Source organism: Dendrobates tinctorius, unplaced genomic scaffold, assembly GCF_039654945.1.
Source record: "Dendrobates tinctorius isolate UK_male_01 unplaced genomic scaffold, ASM3965494v1 ptg000104l, whole genome shotgun sequence".
NCBI classification, from domain to species: Eukaryota; Metazoa; Chordata; class Amphibia; order Anura; family Dendrobatidae; genus Dendrobates; species Dendrobates tinctorius.
This window is the reverse complement of record NW_027361772.1, coordinates 8,344,479-8,365,873: the sequence shown is the minus strand read 5'-3', so window position 1 is coordinate 8,365,873 and position 21,395 is coordinate 8,344,479. Positions and strand designations below refer to the sequence as shown.

The 21,395-nt window shown below is 47.9% G+C and overlaps 1 protein-coding gene across 2 annotated transcripts in view; it reads left to right on the top strand.

The window, feature by feature from the left end:
* GMIP (GEM interacting protein) overlaps positions 1 to 21,395 on the top strand; it is an 86,914-nt gene that overhangs the window by 3,001 nt on the left and 62,518 nt on the right. Inside the window, exons 1-3 of one of the 2 annotated variants that reach the window (XM_073588706.1) lie at positions 5,137 to 5,249; positions 8,965 to 9,058; positions 10,826 to 10,898. In XM_073588706.1, the coding sequence (XP_073444807.1) occupies positions 5,228 to 5,249; positions 8,965 to 9,058; positions 10,826 to 10,898 (189 nt within the window). In that variant the 5' untranslated portion in view covers positions 5,137 to 5,227. Of the gene's footprint in view, positions 1 to 5,136; positions 5,250 to 8,964; positions 9,059 to 10,825; positions 10,899 to 21,395 lie in introns of those variants that run through there. The other variant, XM_073588704.1, reaches the window with a different exon arrangement.

The following is a 21,395-nucleotide window of genomic DNA, read 5'->3' as shown; positions in this document are numbered from 1 at the left end:
ATATCATCATACACTACTTTACTATATTGTTATATACATGAGAACACAGGCATGAGGACCCTGCGCTTTGTAACTCTCTGTGTCATACTCACAATGGGGATATATGTTGTAGTTGGTACTAAAATGCCAACTAGCCACATGCCTGTGTTTAACAGAAGTTAAAGGGAATCTGTCACCCCTTTTTTCGAATATGAGCTGCCGGCACCGTCATCAGGGGCTTATCTACAGCATTCTGTAATGCTGTAGATAAGCCCCCAATGTAACCTGAAAGATAAGAAAAAAGAGTTAGATTATACTAACCCTGGAGTTCGGTCCGGCGCCTCCCATCTTCATACGATGCCGTCCTCTTCTTTCCTTCCTGTCGTGGCTCCTGCGCGGGCGCACTGCTCTGCCCTGTTGAGGGCAGAGCAGAGTCCTGCAGTGCGCAGGCGCCCGGAGAGGTCGGAGCCATGACAGGAAGGAAAGAAGAGGACGTCACCGTTAGAAGATGGGAGACGCCGGACCGCAACACCCATCGGACCAAGACCGGACCGCCCCGCGGTGAGTATAATATAACTCATTTTTCTTCTCTTTCAGGTTACATCGGGGGCTTATCTACAGCATTACAGAATGCTGTAGATAAGCCCCTGATGGCGGTGCCGGCAGCTCATATTCGAAAAAAGGGGTGACAGATTCCCTTTAAATGATGCAGCTGCAGAGAAAGATGGCTGGGTTAATTGAGTGCCCATTGAAGATTGACTAAAAACATATGAGTGCCCTGGAAAAAGGGCAGAGTCAAGAAAAACATTAGCAGGTAGTAAGGAGCCACCCTCTGTTGTGGGGGAGCCAAGCCGAGGGGAGATTACCAAAGCCAAAGAGGGACCATCCGAGTGAACCACACTGATATCGGTTGGATTGTTCCAAAATGTTGAAGTGTGCCACACTAAGCACGGAGAGCACAAAGAGAAGAAGAGAACTGTCTGAGGACTTGAGAACCAAAAATTGTTGAAAATTATCAACAATCTCAAGGTTAGAAGTCCATCTCCAGAGATCTTGATGTTCCTTTGTCCACAGTGAGCAACATAATCAAGAATATTACAACCCATGGCACTGTAGCTAATCTCCCTGGACATGGCTGACAATGAAAAATTGATGAAAGATTGCAATGCAGGATAGTCTGGATGGTGGATAAGCAGCCCCAATCAAGTTCCAAAGAAATCTAAGCTGTCCTGCAGGTTCAGGGTACATCCGTGTCAGAGCGATCTATCCATTGACATTTTAATGAAATGCCTCCGAGAAAAATTATTTTGGCTTTACAGACAGTGGTTTTGCATCTTCGTTCCTGTAGGGAAAGGTAGAACCCTATGAGGTGTGCGGCCATCCAAGTGCTTGGATGCTGTACAATATCATTGTAATATGCACAGCCCTCTACTGTTTTGGTATACACTGCCCTTTACTATTGTAATATGGGTAGTAGTTGGCACTTCCAGTTCTGACACTCCCTCTGGCAGGCGTAACCTTTGGAGGGCTGGACGACTCTTTGCACCTTTTTCTTAATTCTATGACCATGATGGGCAGGACCTTCCTGCTGTTCTGCGCCACTGACCACCATTACAGAATCCATGTTCAGCGCCATCTTAGATCACATAACAGTCATCATCCTCCACATAGCTCGAGTCTTCCTCGCATCACTCTGCTCTTCTAGCTGCGAGACTCGATCCTGCCAACTAGAGCAAGTGCTATGATACTAAGGAACTCCCGCCCGGGGCACTCTCATTGTCTTACATACTCTGTACCATCTAGGCGTCCTCTCCCAGGACCAAGTTCAGGCAATTCACTTTGTCTCTTAGTCACTTTCTGTTGGAAGCGGATTATTCAGGATACTCTCAAAGCGTGTGACAACAGAGGTTCTCTATTCAGGAACAAACAGGAACAATATATGATAAGCTTAATAGCTCAGGCATAAATCATTTGTGTGTCTCTATCTATGCAGCATCTACAGCAGGCTGCTTCTCTCATACACAGACACAGGAAAACAGGAAATACAGTCACAGGCTCTCCCTGTGTGAGCCTCTGGGAGTTTTTTTTTAACTTTCTAAACAGCATAAAAATCTAGCAACTAAACACTCATAGACAGGAATGGAGTTGTTGCACCAAACATACTCCAACACTTTCCCATTTTCTGCTCCTCATCAGGCTATTTTTTTTTCTCTCATGGCAGCTTGTGGGTGTCTCCTCTCATGGCAAGGGGACACCCAGGAGCTGCTGCACTGCTCACACTGGACCTTAGATCTTCTTACTAAGTACTCTGGGCCCTTTCTTTCTTCCTTACAGAAAACTGTGTCTCTCCCTTCATCCTAGCCCATTACACTGGGCTAGTCCCAGACATTAAGTCTTGCTCTCCCTAATTGCGAGCATCACACAATAAGAACATTACTAATGCATGTTACAGTTCACATTACACATTATAACAATTTACATATTTTCCAAGGGGGAATGTGTGCAATATGTCCATCTCCTTGCGCTATATATCTCTGAAGACAATTTAGGGGCATTTTAACTTCTCACCTGAAACTCCTAACAATGCTGCCTGTTATTATTGGAATACAACCACAACTAAAGGAAGCCAGTCCAATAATAACAATTTGTCAGAGCGTCGGTAGCATGTTCTTTATTGTTGTTCCAAAGAACTCTCTGTACTAGGATCTGTCCCGAAGAATAGTGAGCACCGTCCTCACTGAAGATGGTGTGGTTCCAAAGCAGGTAGGGATGAGCGAGTATACTCGTTAGGATTCGGTACTCAGCGAGTAATGTGGTACTCGCGGTACTCGAATCCTGGCGAGTAAATTTCACTACTCGACTCGCAATATTCGGCACAGCCCGTACAGTCCCCGCACAGCCCAGCAAGTCCCCGCACAGTCCCCGCAAAGCCCGGCCAATCCTCGCACAGCCCAGCACAGTCCCGCACAGTCCCCGCACAGCCCAGTCAGTCCTGCACCCCCCGGCACAGTCCCCGCACAGCCCGGCCAGTCCCCGCACAGCACAGTCCCACAAGCCCTCCACAGTCCCCGCACAGCCCGGCCAGTCCCCGCACAGCACAGTCCCACAAGCCCTCCACAGTCCCCGCACAGCCCGGCCAGTCCCCGCACAGCACAGTCCCACAAGCCCTCCACAGTCCCCGCACAGCCCGGCCAGTCCCCACACAGCCCAGCACAGTCCCCGCACAGCCCAGCACAGTCCCCGCACAGCCCGGCCAGTCCCCGCACAGCCCAGCACAGTCCCGCACAGCCCGGCACAGTCCCCGAGCAGCACAGTCCCGCACAGCCCAGCACAGTACCCGCACAGCCCAGCACAGTACCCGCACAGCCCAGCACAGTCCCGCACAGCCCAGCACAGTCCCACACAGCCCAGCACAGCCCAGCACAGCCCCGCACACACACACAGCCCATTACTCGCATTTCCCATAGACTTACATTGGACTCGCTATTCGTTACGAGTACCCGAGTATTAGGAGCTACTCGTAATGAGTACAGCGAGTCCGAGTATTTCACTACTCGCTCATCCCTAAAAGCAGGACATGAGTGATTATATGTGTTTCAAGGCCATCCTATTAGTCAAGACTCTGTTCATACAAAAGGAATAAAGAAGAATAAGATTGGGAAAAATAGGGCAACTTTATCCCATCAAGCAGTGGTTTGCATGCAGGACCTGTTTTGACATCTCCATAACTTTCATAGACTTCAGTGAAGGAAGTCTTCCAGATATTCAGCCATTTACCCTTTATGTGACTATGGTAGAACGTTGGGTAGGGTTTGTTCCAATGATGAGATGGGAACTCCATCGATATCAATCCATCTGTGCTCGCTTCTCCCTACATTTTTTTGGTTACTACTATGTCATCTAAGGAACTTGCCTCAACCTCTGGACATTTCTTAAAGTCCAGTAATAAAAGTCAGAAAAAACGGACGTCATTAATATCAACCAAAATCATACCAGGATGATAAATGCCACTCATGAACTAGGTTGTCACAGATTAATCCCTTGTAATTATCTCTGGAGGCTTTCCATCCATTCATGTTATGTGTGAGCTTGGCATTCCAGGTTACAGCAGTCATGCTTGTGTTATGACATTGATGGCTTTGTAGAAGGCGTTTAGTCCTTGGCTAAAAATAATAGCTCAAAAACAGCGAGCTAAAAGGGCGATGCCAAGTGTGAACCTACTGCTTGTGTCAACTGTGACCAGTAGTCCAATCGAGTCCATAGCCTTGTGCCAGATGTCAAGTGGACCAATTTAGTGTGATCTCTTTACCATCACCCCTTCTATGAACTAGATCCAAGTCTTAGCCTGGTTTAGGAGATTCCACTGACAGATTTTAGAAAAAGTGTAAATGCCCTGTTGCCTTCATCGTCTCGATGCCTCCTCTACCCTCTTTTTGTACATTTCACAATCTGTATTAAAAAATGAAAAAAAAAAAACCTTGCAATTTTCATATTGGCCACTGGGGCTTGTTATTAGACTCTAATTTTGTTGCGTCAGGAAATAACACATGTACATTAGCTGCGATGATCAGACCCTATCTTTTGTAGTGAAGTGTGAAGTGTCAGCTGTGACATCATTGTGCTTGGGGCATCCTGTGTATTCAGCTGCGTATAGATAGGCTACTTGTCATTGTAATTCTGCCTCTTCTGATAAGGAAGCCACTGAAAACGCTTAGTTGAAGGACAAGAAGTATGTGTCTAAAATAGCCCTAGTGGCCAGTGTGAGAATTGCAAGATTACTATTTTCTTTTATTAATAAAGATTTTAATATGGATAAAATAAACATTGTCAATTTTGTTAAAAAAAAATGCATGTAACCTGATTTAAATAATAATAGGTCATTTTCTGATTATTTAAAAAAATAAAGTTTTAAATAATGAGGTTTTATTTTTTTAAAATTTGATCAGCTCTGTTAAAAGCGAAAAAAATACAGATGATATCGTGAATACTTTTCAATTCCCTACATGTATTTGGAAATTCCCAGCCAGATAGGATGCACATTTTTTAATTTGCAGGCGGTAAAGTGTTGCTCTGGACGCTCGATGTCGAGCACACACGCCTATGAGGGTGACTGCCGTGCTCAGCACTCTCACTCTGCACTTCCTGATGTGATGACTGCTGTCAGGAAGCTGCGGGTCTTTGTCACTACATCAGTAAAACCCGGGTTCCACAATTGGCAGTGGCGTCCACTCCGGCTGGGCCTGGGAAAATGGCGTCAGGCGGAGGAGGGGGTAAGAAACTGCGTCCTGCCCCCCATTCTTTATTCTGTTGTCTCCTTCCCTCGCTTATGGCTCCTGTGGTCTTATCTGTGATTTCATGTACAGCTTCGTGCTTCTTGCTGCAACCTGTTCCCCTCGGCTGTTCACAATCTCATACCCGTGCATTGTGTATCATATTATATATATTTGCATATATTTATATAGTCTTTGCTATGCTGAAAACTGTATGAGCGCCGTGAATCTGCATGGTATAAGGGGGGCTTAGGCCACTTCACATGGCCATAATGCGGGTGCTTTTTGGTACCATATTATGGCCACAGTACCCAAGAACCCCTGGGTACCACAGACCGGTGATAGTACAATGTACTATATATGTCCTATAGATACATGGGTCTATATTAGCAGTATATAGCCAGACAAATGTATGTCGCATTGCTATATGCAATGTCTACTACTTCCTATATGACTTTTAGGCCTCATGTATGTAAAGGGGTATTATGCACATCGCTGCGATTACACCTCCTATCTACATTCTCAGGCTTTAGTTTCTCTATCATATCCACGGTACGTGTCGGTGTCAGTCTTTACAGGGTTACATCTCCTTTTAGTGATGTTTCAACCACATCCTGCTTTCAGCGTGATCTAACAGGTCAGTGACTTTATTTCTGTCTGGGGGACAGGATTAGAAATGCGTCTAAGCACCGGAGAGATTGACACCTAACATATCCAGAGAGGATATAGGATTTAAAGAGGATTTATCACCAGATCAAAAGAGGGCAGTTTTTGCTTGTATTTTATTCCCACTGTCCCCCTGAGTATTCTTATTTTTGTTTTTTATAAATCTGCCATACGGTTCCTAAGATATGGTGCTTTTTTATGTAGTGCTAATTTTTATGGTCTTTACTGACAGGATTCTAAGGGGGCGTGTCTTTAGACTACTCTGCATTATTAGCCTCCCTTGGTAAGGTTCATGAAAAATTAGCACTAAATAAAAAGGCCCCATATCTCCAGAACCATATGTCGGATTTAAAAAAAATAAAAAATGGAATACTCAGGGGAGCATCGGGAATAAAATTAGAGCAAAACACTGTCTATTTTTGAACTGGTGATATATCCCCTTTAAGGATTTTATGTAAAAAATGTAGCTGTTATTGCACTATGCAGAGATTTATAGCTAATTGATGTGTCTTCTGATGGAAAAGTGGCAGATGCAATGGTTTCAAGGAGAATTTTATAAGTCGGGCTCTGTTATGCCAAAGTATGAGTACACCCAATGTTGTACGAGTCTGTGAATGTGCCAAGTGGGGTAATTAAAGCTCATATGATAACACATTATGCAGTTCTATATACATGGACCTATATCCAGTCAGGGCCCACAGCATACCCCTGAATATCTGGCATCATGGCAAGGAAAACATTGGCTTTTGTGGCGCCTGGGAAGTCTTCCAGTGGTCCTGTTGGTCTCATTTATTTTCCAGCAGCCTCATGGACACTGTGAAAGAGTTTGGGAAGTGAGTATTTTTGGCATATTCCTTCAGGTTCTCAATTAACAGGAAAACAGTAGACACACATCTCCCTTTTAGAGCAGATTACATCTGGGGAGAAAATAAGAGGTAAAGAGAGACCATACTCTCCATGAAAATAGTATCTTTTATATTGCATATATACCATGGCCAACCACTACTCCATACTGCTCCTCTTCATCATGGAGATCCTAGCGGGTAGGGTTGATAGACTGGGTCCAGTCTTCTGGTGGGTCCGAGTAGTCAGAAGGCCAATGATTGAACATTTATCGCCTATACAATGGTGATGTACTAGTGTCTCGTCAGAAGAGGTTCACCTTCGAAAGGTTCTTCCATAGAAACATTAATAATTTGAACTAGTAAGACAACCCATACCATGGACATCAGGCCTACTTAAAAATGTAGCACCAACCTAGACTTTAAGTCTTGATAATTAACAATAGTATGCAATAAAAAAAATACAAAGACCAATAACGGTCTAGACTAGAATAAGAAATTATACATTATACTTAGGTCTCAGTATATCACATTTAAGATGAAAAATACTTAGTATTAAACAAAAGTCCATGCCAGAGTAACAACAAGGTCTTCTCCTGATGAAGCTTAGTAACACAGCGAAACGCACGTCGAGTACAGTCTTTATTATGATATTGTCGTGGGGTAAGCTATTATTGCCATATGCTTATATTTACAACTTTATTTCATATCTATACACTCTATTACAGGAATATGTTCTCATTTGGGGTTCATACTTGTATAATTCTGAGGGGTTTTCTTGTTGTTGGTCACATTTATCCAGTACAATATGTAATCCACATTTTTGCTTGGTAGATGCCAAAAATAATAAATGACACCTGAACAAGTCTGAGGTGACTTTGTCCGTCTAGTAGAAATGTTTCTTAGGGCCCCTTCTCCTGACTATACAGATTATATTTTTGTCCTATGTATCTCATGCAAGACATGTATAAAAGTCATGCAGCGGTTGAGGTTGATCCTCATTATTGTGTGATACCTGGAGCAAGCCATATTTTAATCTTCTGGTGGGCCAGTCTAACCATGAATGTGCCTTTCGCTTCATTCCTTTACTTTGTTCTTTATCCCAATATTTACATGTGGGAAGAATGGACCAGTTGTAAGGAGGTGGCGGGGACCCTCACGTGCCTCCTGTCCCCTAGTAGCTGTTTAATGGATTGTGTGCGGCACCTCGTTGTTTATTAATGTAATGTGCGGTTTCCTACTGTTATTGTCATGTACTGTAATATGGTGTATTTGTTCTGTATTGTGCTTAAGATTAGGGATAGTTTAGGACCATAGGGGATTAGAGTAGAGGGGGGCATCATAGAGATAGGATAGAATAGATAGAAGTGTTAGTAAGGAACAGACAGCATAGGGGTTAAGCAAATGGGAGGAGCTGCAGAGCAGCACAGAGCAGGGAGATATAGGAGAAGCACTTCCTGTATAGGCAGCAGAAGCCTGGGCACCCTTGCCCAGGGCAGGGTGTTTGCGAAGCAGTGGAGCAGACAGTTGCAGGCCGTGGGGATAAAGCTGCTGCGACAGGAAGGGGCCCCAGGCTGGAGAATAGTGCAGTCGGGCACCAGCTCAACAGGATCATCCCCAAGAAGGATCCGGGGTCTAAGACTGGGGCAGGAGCAGCTGAGATGGCATTCCCAGCACCTTTCCCAATTGGAACCGAACGAGGGGCTGACAGGGAGCTTGTGATGTGGAAGGCACAGATGGGACATGGACTGTCCAAACAGGCTGCCCGGATGGCAGGTAAAAGGAAGGCGCAGACGGGACAAAGATTGTCCAAAGAGACGGCAGGGATTACTGGGAGAAAAGAGAGAGGGATTACAGGAAGAATAGAGTGCAGGATATGAGGCTCTGTGTGAAACATGTTGCCAAAGTGATGAGTGCCCGTGTTATCAGTAAAGTTGAGCTGTTTGAAAAAGACTGTGACTCTGTGTTTTATGGAACCTGGAAACATAAAGACAGAGTAAGAGTAACCGTAAGTGTTATGCTGCATGTGCAGCCGAAGGGACTTTACATTTCATCTGTTGGGCGCCAGGGTGTGGAAACACTACAGCTTGTTGCCACGACTACCACCCTGGCCGCCTTACAGATTTGTGGTACCTTGCCGAGCACCCCCCGTCTGTCTACTTCCTTTATCTTGATAATAGTGTTCATTTTTTTTGTGTCTCTTATAGATGTTAACGCACAAATTGGGCCTGGAGAGGGTCGAAAAAGATATAGTGAAATATTTCATGACCTGGATGCCCTGGAGATCGGCCTTGGGAATGAGTGAGTATGAACAGTACATTTCTGCCATTAGATTGAAATTTTTAATTATTTCGATGGAATGGAAAATGAAATGACTAGTTTGGCTAATGAAAATTAAGAAGAAGTTTTACGTTGATTTTGAAGCAGTTTATTAAGAGGATTGTGAAGTGGTTCTGCTTCTCAATCCAGCCTAAAAATCTCTTTGTGAGCATACCCCTATTTCTCAATTTCTGAATTATTTTCTTCTCTGACTTTTTTAATAAGTTGAGCTTTTATTTGATCATAAATCAGCTTAGGTGATTGTTTAGAAGAGGAGAGTAGGGGTTACTGTGCAGACTGTACTTATTGTCACATTCACTGGTAACGCTTCAGCAGTTTGCTATGTACAGTGATACATAGAGGCTGTAGAAGACAAACAGTCCAAATTTTGATGAATCCCTAAAGTAATAGCCCAAAAATACATGCATTTAGGAAGTAAAAGGTGTTTATGCGTTAATACTGTATAAATGGTCATTCACATCTCTGCCTTTCATGGTCAAAATGGGAATAAGTGCTTCTAAGTCCCAACCACCAGAAATGTGGTTACAAGAACAGCAGAGCACAGCTGCGCTATCCTGTTTGTGTAAGGCCTCATTCAGATGTCCAATATTCTCGTTTTTCTCGGATACCCGTGATAGTCTATGGGGCCATTCACTTGTCTGTGATTATTCGTGAACCAAGCAGTCCGCAGATGTTCATGGAGACAAGTATAATTTTGATCCAAGCATCAGATCAAAGTCGGCAGTGCAAGTCTGTGAGTCCGATTTTCACGGACTGTCCCTAGCAAAGGTGGGGAGAACCTTTTATTTTCTCCACGTTCGAGAAAAACTGATTCAAATAATCAGTCCATTTTTCTCGCACGTGAGAAAAATAGATGCCGGAATGAGGCCTAAATTACATAAAAAAGAAATGGGAGTTATGAGGACATCACTACATGGTTCCCACAATTCGCAGTTATGCCAACACCTTTGCTCTTTCTGTTGAGTTGCTTCCAGCACTCCAATCCTTGAGATGATTTTTTTTTTTTCATTTTTCCAGATCCAAAAAACGATTGTATTATTTGTAAGCAATATTTTATAAGGCATCACAGATATCCAGGTCTACTTATAAGGGACACCACCCCCCTTGCACCACTTTGCCGTCATCACCATTCTCTTTTGATGTATTTTATCTGACCTCTAACATATGGAAACATTATTGGATGCAGAAAGTGTTGCCCATGCTGTCAAACCACGCTTCTCTCAGGAAGGCCTAATTGGCATAACATCATGTTCCTTTAGGCAAGGATGGGCATAGAAAGCAGATGATCCAAGAGCAATTTATAGGCCCATGCCCTCTAATAGCTCATCACAGGTTACCCCCATAAAACTTTCTATGCAGTATAGAAGAGATTTGGTGTTCACATCTACTTTTATGGTGGCAGTGGCACCATTGCTTACAGCGCCCTTGTGTAGCATCCATGTTTTCCATATATAGTATATCTACCCATCTCTGGAAAAATGCTTTCCGTTCTGCAAAATCAGATCCAACCCATGAACCGTTTTGATACTGCTTTTTTGAAGAAATCAAACATGTTTTTTTCTAATCCTGGACATTTTCTTTAACTGCCTGTACCAATGAAAATGAAAAGACTTTGGGGTGTCCATCCCTCCCATGGTCTAAATAGATATCGGAGAGGTTGAATTTTCCTAACACTTATCTTTTTCCAACATTGATTAAAAGTTATGTGACCATGTTTATCCCATTTAGGACCGTGGACATGTTCTTAAACGATTCCGGGCTTACGAACTCCGAGATGCAACAGGATGAAGAAGAACCACTGGTGAGACACGGAAATACTTGTCTGATTCTTGTGGTACAGGAGGGCGAGGGAAGATGTTTCCTTTCATGTGGTGTTATCATTGAAGGGCTCAGGCATGGAGGCCACAAGGATTTGTGTTACGTTACTTGATGCGCTAACAGGCTGGCACTGTTAATGCGCCTAATCACTCTACCCACTGGTAATGGTCTTTTGTAATGCTGTATTTATGTGACGTAGGTTGGCACGGTCATTCGTAGCACTAGGACTGTATGTGTTATTGTGTGATATTATCATTAGGTGTCGGAGAGGGGAGTCGGCACATTCTTTAGTATGGTGGTCACATTTTATAAGCTGATAAGTGATAGTAATGGGCAGGTGCTGACATATCATTGGTACAACCTGTGCAGCTTAGGTAAGAAGGCCCATTTCTACCTCCAAAGCAGGTGGAATTGTGCATTGTGATGAGCTATTGGACTGCAAAGGGTCCATATGTTGCTCTTTCACGAGGGCCCTTTTTGTCTGTGTTCACCAGTGGGTCTGGGCATTTGTATTCAGTAAGGTATGCTGGTAAACCACACAGACTGACCATTTGGGCATTAGATATGGAGGGGCCCCATACGCAAAAGATATCTGATTTGGATGACAGTGATCTTTCCCGACTCCTTCATACAGAGAAGCTCATGCTCTAAATAGTTTGTTCTAAAGATCTCACTGATACCAGAATGGTCCTGTAATAGGACGCCACCGGTACAACAAGTCAGATCTTAAAATTTCTTCTCTCTGAAATATTCTATCTTCACCTGTGGAGTAACTGGGAACCACAGTCACGTGGATACTGTGACACGGCCCAGAGGCCGTGGGATACTTGGTGCCGGGCCCGTTGACTTCAATGGGAAATGTCACAGTGGCAGTGACCCGGTCCGTGGCCTCAGGCGGTCATGTAACAGGGGAAGAACTGATGGGGATAAAGTTTATGAGGTGATTCGTGACGCCACCTGTGGCTTCTGGTCAGATTGACCAGCGCTGCAGTGTTGCTTCTCTGGGACAGATATTGTGGTGCAGCCGAGATGTAGAAGCCCTCCACAGGTAGAGCTGTAGTCCCAGGGCAGATGAAGTGAGTTGGTAGATGGTGAGGAAATGAGGAGTGGAGAATGTAGCAAAGCTGGGTGTGAGGCACGGAAAGAACGTAGAGGACACAATTGCATGTAGTTCAAAAGGGCTTTACTCACAGTTCCGGCATGCACAGAAGCCTGCTTCAGCGCTGTGTCCTCCAGGTGAGGGGTCCAGACAACTTCCAGATAAGATGAAATGCACGCTTTCAGCTTTCCCTGTCAGTGTGTTCCTTTCCTGGCCGTCTCCAAATAATACGCTGCTTAAACTCCTTCCACTCCAGCGCTTCACAATTATCGTTCTGGGCCAGCAACTGCGAATCCTGTTCAGACAATGCCTCACCGTTTCTGTGACTCTATATAGCTGCATTTCCAGTCGGACTAACTGTGGTAGGGGCGATGGTCCATAAAGTGACCAAAGCTGTTGACTTGCTAGAGGCACCCTGAAGAATGCGATCTAGACTAGGGGCTGTTCCCCTTGCCACCAGTCTTGTTCCTTCCTCCACCTGACGGCGGTCAGCGTGGAACGAGACCCACGGGATACACTTTCCAACCGTGTCTCTGGAAGAACCAATCCTTCCTATGGAGAATCTTCTTTATAATCCAATCCATCTAGCGGCCTCCTGGTACAAGTCAGGAGCTGTTGCAGACACGTCATCCACTTCCCTCCCTCTGGGGGAACTAACCTCGCTCTCAGTTCTATGATTCTCCATCCTCACTACGCTCCGCCCACCTCCCAGCACACTTCGTGTTCCAAGCAGGGAGCCATAAAGGGTGCTCTGCTACACTACTGGTGTGTGTGTGTGGTGTGGGTGTTGGAATCTGGTCGGGTGCACCCACCTTACCTGGTTGTGGGGTACCACACCTCTGGGTGAGGTGCAGTACCTCTGTGGCGACAGGACCCTCAGGGGCACCACATTCCCCCCTGTTGAACTGCAAGTAAAACAAAGATGTTACAGGAAGAACATACAAATATCATTTTGAAACATTACTGCAGTAATTAACAACAAATGTAATGCTATAAAACTTCTTCTCCTGGGAGAGGTATTTTCACTTTAAAACGTTACAAACTATCCTTATCTTTATTATTTAACAAGATAACTACTTCCTGGTGACAACCGCTGACTATGGTTCGTCACCTGTCCCACAAGTTTTATTCAATAACTTCACATTTTTTTCAAATACTACTGCGGTACCCAATTCTGTAGAAAAGTGCTAACACTATAAAATACTAGACATTTAACATAAAGACAATAAGTACAATTATTCTTGTAGGTAGTGGACACTGTCCCAGACAGGGTGTCTTGCAGTGTTTTTGTTCAGGTCCGAGGTAGTCTTTGTTTCTTACTGGTTTGCGTAAAACCAAGGGGGAGCACCTGTAGAGGCGCAACTATTTACAATAAAAGTTTTTGGATCACTCCAAGTTCATGATCGCTAAGTCTCTGTGCCAGAGCAACTTATTGCGAAACTGAGGCAAAAACTGACAAAAAGCAAACAATGAGGGCACAACGGCGCCCGTACCCTCCTGGGTAACTGTCTGTAAAACTGGTTAACTGTTTACTGGTGTTCACCCCCTGGGGTGGAGGAAGCAGGCTTTGCCTTCTGCTTCCAGGGAAGCTTGTCAGGGTGTCCACTTCCTGGTGGCATTACCCATCATCGGTAGTCCTCTACAAGAGCTCCTCCAGAGGTAGCTGCACTGGCGGCTGCCTGGGGTTCCTGTCTGGCAGCTGGTGTGACTACTGCCTGGAGCACAGCGGGGGATGTTGCTTTTACATTCGGATGGTTAACTGCCGTTGATGTTGCCACCATTATCTTGGCAGGGGTATAGACAGTGGTGGGAGCCCCCGGGCCGTGGTAACTGGCGCCTTCCTGTCTTGATAGACCTCAACAAATGGGGCAGGTACGCGGCGTACGTTTAGAGCGTACCATCCACACATACCCTGGTGACGGGTAAAGGTCACATACTCCCCGCTGTATAGATCACGGTCCGGGTGTCCCTTGTAAGATGTGCCTCTACATCCCGGCGACTCACGAAGAGGTCCGAGATGCCTTGGGGATCCTGGATAAATCCGAACCCCTTGTCCAGATTGAAATTGAGGACCCTGCCCCACCCGCTAGAGGCCTGTTTAGTCGACCAGACCGTGCGGGCCTGGTGTTTTTCCTGTATGTCCCTGTACAGCACTGCGGCCCTGCGATGCTCCCGCTCCCTCTGCTCCGCTGCTAGTTTTTGGATCTGCTGTTGGCAGAACTGATCCCTGGCTAGGTCTTCGGGACGGCCTCTGCCTATGGTGGATAATGGCACTACCGCAAGCAGTTCCAGCTTCTCCCCCCCTGGGGATTGTGTCCCGGTCCCAAGCCAGATCTATCACAATCTGCCCGGGCTTGGAGCAGGCGGGGAATCACCGGGACCTATCAGGGCCCCCAGGATGCAGGGGCGGCAGCCATACCTGTTCCCTCCTGGTCACTAGTGTCCTCCGCAGGTGAGGGGTGGAGGTTGGTGTCAGCAGCGGTCCTCACAGCTGCCAGGTCAGCAACCGTGGCAGGCGACAGCGTTGGTGAAGCCGTTGCAGGAACAGCATCGGACGGGGCCAGGGACGGAACCTGCGCAGCCGCGTCAGGTCCGGGCAGGAATACAGCCTCCGCAGCGAGGTTGGTATCTGGATCTGGGGATGATGCCTCCTGGGAGATGGCGGCGTCCAGCAGAGGTGTCGGGGTGGCGGCGGCAGCAGACGCTGGAGGCGGTGTTACAGGTGCAGCGGCGGTAGCGGAAACTTCCGGTGATAAGGCTGATGAGGCTGATGCAGCGGTGGCGGGTACCGGTGGCGTGGGTACCGGATCAGTGGCAACGGGTACTGATGGTGAGGGTATTTCTTCTGCAGGCCCCTCCTGGGTGTGCTGCCGTCTCAACTCCTGCAGAGCCTCCTGCCTCAGCCGCAGGCTGCGGTTCAGCAGGGCTATCTGTGGCGCCTCTGAGGCTCAGTCGCCACAGAGGTACTGCACCTCCTCCTGAGGTGTGGTGCCCCACCATCCAGGTAAGGTGGAAGCTCCTGACCACGCTCCAACACCTGCACCCCACACCACAAAGTAGTGTAGCAAAGCACCTTCGGCGGCTCCCTGCTTGGAGTATAGCAAAGCACCCATTGGTGGTTCCCTGCTTGGAACACGAAACGTGCTGGGAGGTGGGTGGAGTTAGTTTACATTACAAGGAGCGGGAAGAGTTTGAGTTAGTTAGTCAGTCAGTAGTTGGAGGTAGAGAGGAGAAGATCCCTAGAGAGAGGGATAGATGGATGGAAGTGCTGCAGCAGATCCCAGTGATCTGGGTCTGCTGGCACGGGAAAGAGAGAACGAGAGAGCAACATAGACTGAAAGCTTGACTCTCCATAGAAGGAAAGGATTAGTACGGAACGTGAGGAGTAAAAGAGAACAGAGGACGTGGGTGAGAAGAGAACCCTTCCTAGAAGTTCTAAGCGCAAGGCCGGGGCCCAGTCCCCGAGGTTGTACGGATACTAATGGTCCTGCAGCAGACACCGGAAGAATAGAAGTAGTGACCACTTTATTCCCACACAAGACTTGGGGGCACAACAGCAACTGGATAGTGAGCCGGGACTTAGTAGCAAGGAGTCCCCGAAGCAGGCTGCAGCTGTCTGCCGTACAAGCGTACAAGTAGAGTTCATAGGAACATCAGCCAGGAGGAACTCCAGTGTAACTCAGTACTAGGAGTACTTCATCTAAAGGCGCTATAAGAGGAGACGTTCAGAAAGGCACAAGTTGGCGGAGTGTTGGAAAGGAGTATTCCATCTGGCCTGGGGGGTTGACTGAGTCCCAGACACGGAGGACACGGCTCAGAAGCAGGCACCTGTTTGTGCAACAGACTGAGTAAAGCTTTGGAACTACATGCCCTGGTGTCCTCCACTTATTCCAGCGTCAACCTGCCCGGCACCGCTACATCCCCTGCGCCTGACACTACACCACCTAAGTGTCACCATATCTACTCTGCCCTGGGACAACAGCCCTGCCTGTGGACATGCCCTGGTGTCCTCCATTCCTTCCTGCGTCCGTCCGCCTGGCACTGCTACATCCCCTGCGCCAAACACTACACCAGCCAAGTGTCTCCACATCTACTCTGCCCTGGGACAACAGCCCTGCCTGTGGAGGGCTATACCATCACTGCTGCACCACATCATCTGTCCCAGAGGATCTGTCTGCAGCGTCGGCCTAACATCTACATTGCCGAACACCACAGGTGGCGTCACGACTTATTCATTCACACTGAACATTTACCATGGGCGCCCAGGGCCACGGGCCGGGTCACAGCTACCGTGACAACTCCCATTGAGATCCACCGGGCCCAGTACCGAGTAGCCCACAGCCCTGGGTGCGAGGGCGTCCCATATCTCCTCCTCCAACTGCCTCTGGTCCATGGATGCGATCAGGCCGGAGCCTACGACGAAGGCGCTAGGGAAAGAAAGCTCCTATTCCCCGCGCTCTCATGGTCTCCGTCCTCCTTCCATCATGGCTGCTGGGCGTTCTGGTTTCTTCTTGGCACTTCTTCCCGCCGCTGAGCTTTGCTCATCCTTTTTGGGGCGGTGCCTTCTCCCTTTTCCACCATACCAGGCCAATATCCGAACCCCCCTGGGGGTTGGTCATGTTGCAGTTGCATAGAAATTCAGGTAGGGGAGGCCTAGAACAGTTCGCACCCTTTTTGGGGTGCCACCCACAATGGCACACCCCTCAGCACTGCTCTGGCAACCATTTTGAGAGTCCATTTTACAGTCTATCATTGTTGTTCTTTTGCACATTTTCATCAATTTCGAATGTAATAAATCTTCAGCACACAGGACCCGGTGTTACCGGGCTTCGCCTTCCTGTTCGTGATGCCAAAGATGACGTGCCCCAGAGGCCGTGGGATACTCGATGCCGGGCCTGTTGACTTCAATGGGAAATGTCACAGTGGCAGTGACCCGGTCCGTGGCCTCAGGCGATCATGTAAAAGGGGAAGAACTGATGGGGATAAAGTTTATGAGGTGATTTGTGATGCCACCTGTGGTTTCTGGTCAGATTGACCAGCGCTGCAGTGTTGCTTCTCTGGGACAGATGTTGTGGTGCAGCTGAGCTGTAGATGGGTCGCTCTCCCAGGGCTGTGGGATACTCGGTACCGGGCCGGTCCTTCAGAGGGGAATGTCATAGCAGCTGCTTAAACTCCTTCTTCCACTCCAGCGCTTCACAATTATCGTTCTGGGCCAGCAGCTGCAAATCCTGTTCAGACAACGCCTCAGTTCTAAGATTCTCCCTCCTCACTATGCTCCTCCCACCTCCCAGCACACTTCGTGTTCCAAGCAGGGAGCCATAAAAGGGTGCTCTGCTACACTACTGGTGTGTGTGTGGTGTGGGTGTTGGAATCTGGTCGGGTGCACTCACCTTCCCTGGTTGTGGGGTACCACACCTCTGGGTGAGGTGCAGTACCTCTGTGACGACTGGACCCTCAGGGGCGCCACAACTGCATAAAATTAAAGAGAAGGCTTGCTTAGTGCTGAGGTGCATAGTCCATAAAAGTCACCAAAGTTCTGCTGATTCAATAATTGCAGAGTCCAAACCTCCTCTGATATTAACATCAGCACAAAAACTATGCCCGCATTGGTTTCTTCGTGGCATGATTGTACACGTGCATCAGCATGCAAACCTTTGTCACAAAACACAATGCCAATGTGACACTAGTCACTACTCATGGACAAACCGTGACGCTTAGTAGTCAAGAGGTCCGAGGTCAAAAGACAGGAGGGTACGTCACAGACAGAGGAGTGAGACAAAGGCGTAGTCAGGCAACAGTCCAAGGTCAGAATTTTATGAAAGCAGTGAATCAAGACTAAAAGGCTTGACAAAGAGATGATCAAGGCAAATCCAAGGTCGACAGCAAAGATCAGAATACAAGACTATGAGCATGGAACAAACACACTCCTCTTGAGCAAAGTTACAATTCACAGCAATCTAAGGCAGAGAGCTGGCTAAATAGCCAGGTAATTACAATTAACAGGAGACACATGAATGAAGCCCTGGCACTCCCTGGTCCTGATTGACAGCTAAATGGTCAATTCACAGCTTTACAACTCAGGATGTCTCAGCATCCGATTGGACAGCTGTGCTATCAATCACCATACTGACAGCTAAGTATGCTGCAAAACTGTCATTCACTGCATCCAGACACACTGATAGGAGGAATCCTGACAGCCAAGCATCGGATGGAGTGATTTAAAGCAGCCACCATTGCATTTTAGAGCAGTGGTCTTTTGACATTATTCAGAGTATAATTAAATGAATAAGACCATGACCTGAAGGAATCTATGGGTCTATACTTTAGACTTTATAGGGAGGCATACCGATTTTTTTTCTTTTCTGAAGGAGCATAAAACAGAAAAGTGACACCTCACCTCATTTGGAAGAATTTGTTTCTGGAAAATTAGAAATTCCCCCACAAAGGCACCATATAATGACAGGGAGTGCCAATATACAGTGTAGTGATATGTGATCCTTTATCTCTATAATGTTTTGCATACAATTTCTTACCTTTTTTTGCGGTCCTGCCATGGGGTCTCACTCTGTGCCCTTACCACATAACTCTGCATCTTGGAGACATTCTTTCAAGGGATCAAAATTCACGGTCAGAATTGTAACTTTTCATGTAGAGAGTAGAGATTGCCTGTTTGCTAGGAAATCCCCACATGTATTCAGGCTGTCTAGCAGCCGCAAATCATGTAGCTGAGACGATGAAAACTAAATCTCCGAGCACATCCAAATACTCAGAGATCACCCGAGCATGCTTGGGAAATCTCGAGTAACGAGTATACTCGCTCATCACTAGTAGAGAGTGAAAAGTCATCATTTACCAGAAGGTCCAGTCTTTGTATCCTGGACTGCGGGACTTGTAAGGGAGCAAAACAGGTTGTGTATGTGTGCCACAGAATCTGCTATAACTATGTATTTGTGCAAAGTTGACATACATACTTTTAGGCGTCGGATTTCTGTCGCTGCACAGCGAGAATCGCGAGCCTTACTTCCAGCGGTCTCCCATTCCTCTACAGCCGCAGAGGAGGTTGCTCAGCAAACTTGTCGGTCCAGGCGCTCTGCCCAGACCAGCTCCGTGGGTTTGCTTGCTGCTGCCACCTCTGGCGCAGCTATGACAATTCTCCAGGGACTAAGTCCCCATGTCGGGCCACTGAGCATGCCCGTGGAGTGATCTCCCATTGGAGATCGAAGGTCACGTGCTCAAGTCTTGCTTCTGTTCGGATTGGCCCATCCGAGAAGCCAGGAAGGTCCCGGACGCTCGCGGCTATAAAAGGTTCGCGTGGCCGCTCGGCCATGCGCTAGGATAAGACTGTATTTAGAGACTATGTGGAGTGAGTGATGTATGCACGCATGAATGTCTCTGGTGAATGACTCATTAAGAAACCCCTACCCTTGGTATGCATGTGTTGTGCAGCCTAGCCTGCTAGTGCCCAGGCTTAGGCGTAGGTAGGACAGAGGTTGAGTCAGGCATCAGTCCTCACCAAGGACTCGGCACGCCTCAGTGCACGTGCTCCATAGCCAGCATCTATAGCGGCATTCGCGACAGCGACGCCGCGTGTTCAGTGGGCCTAGAAGGACTCTAACCCCGTGTCCTTGGGGTAGAGTTCTGTGGCCGTACACTGTGCGCTCTTTTGGCCGGGCTCTGTGAGCTTAACAGGCTCCGGCATCTACGTTCTGCGGTTGTACGGCTCTGTGCATTAACAGAGTTCGCCCCTGTTCACATTGGGTGACGTAACCCATGTGTGTCTGGTTTCACACCACTTAATTCTTTCGCCATTACTTAGCAGCAGTGTACCACCTCTGCACGGTGGACCCGGGGCTGCGAACGCACCTACTATTATTTTACATTTTGGTGCGTTCCGCCAGCCCTAACATTATCCTAGCGCCAGGGTCTGGCTAATAATGGCGGACGAACAACGACTGCATAGATACATCCAGCAGCTGGAGGGTAGGTTGGCAGCGCTAGAGCGTTCCACCTCAGCTGCGGATGTTACTTCGGTCGCTGTTCAAGCAGCTACAGAGGCTGTCACCCGTGTCTCCACGGCTAGTCCTGCCCCGACCTTGTCTCGCCTCCCGCTGCCCGAAAAGTGTGCGGGTGATAGTGCTTCATGCAGGGGTTTCGTGAGTCAGTGCTCCATTCACCTGGAGTTTCTGGCCACACGATTTCCCTCTGAGCGGGCCAAGGTGGGATTTATCATCTCCCTTCTGTCGGGCAGGGCCTTGGAGTGGGCCACTCCGCTATGGAAGCGTGGGGATCCCCTGGTACAGAGTGCCACCCATTTTCTGGTCACTTTGAAGCAGGTGTTCCTGGGGCCTCGGGTCACGCACGACACCGCACTGCAGTTGCTGGCCCTAACCCAGGGTTCGTCTCTGGTCAGTCAGTATGCCATCCTCTAAAGAACTCTGGCCTCAGAGCCTGAGTGGCCGGATAAGGTTCTCAGGCCCATTTTCTGGAGAGGCCTGGCTGATCATGTCAAAGACGCCCTGGCCACCAGGGAGGTGCCCACCACCTTGGAGGAGCTCATTATGGTCTCCACCCGGATTAATATTCGCTTCACTGAGCGAGGGCTGGAGCGCTCCAAGTCCCGCCAACAATATAGATTGGCTCCAAACTTTGTTAGGCCGCTGGAACCCCTCAGTCAGCCGCCTGAGCCTCCAGAGGCCATGGAGGTGTCTCGCACGGGGTCCAGGGCCCGGTCCGCGCGGGTACCTTCAGTTTGCTTCCGTTGTCGGCAGACTGGATACCTAGCTAACCAGTGCCCACAGCGCCCGGGAAACGCTCCCGTCTAGTGGTGATCGGAGGGGGCCTACTAGACACAGTGACTTTCTCCTCCAAGCTCCTGTTTAAAGGGGCGTTAGAATTTAATTCTTCCACTCTGGTGGTGGAGGTTTGTGTGGACTCTGGAGTGGAGAGCAATTTCATGTCATCTGCCTTCGCCCCACAACGCGCAATCCCCCTGGTCCTGCTACCTCAGCCAGTCACTATCAGAGTGGTGAATGGTGCGACACTTCCGGCCCAAATCACCCACCAGACGGCTCCACTGAGACTCTCACTGTCTCCTTCCCATCAGGAGATGCTGTCTCTTCTGGTCATGCCCGAAGGTATCGACCAGGTCCTCCTAGGAGTTCCCTGGTTACGAGCTCACTCTCCTCACATAGAGTGGTCCTCGGGAAAAATCCTCGGTTGGAGCAAGTCCTGCGAGGGTAGGTGTTTGAGGGACTGCGTACAGGTCACTACCTCTGAGGTTCGCGCAGATCTCTCCTCGCTTCCCAAGACTTACCAGCAGTATGCAGACGTTTTCTCCAAGAAGGCGGCGGAGACCCTTCCGCCGCACCGCCTTTACGACTG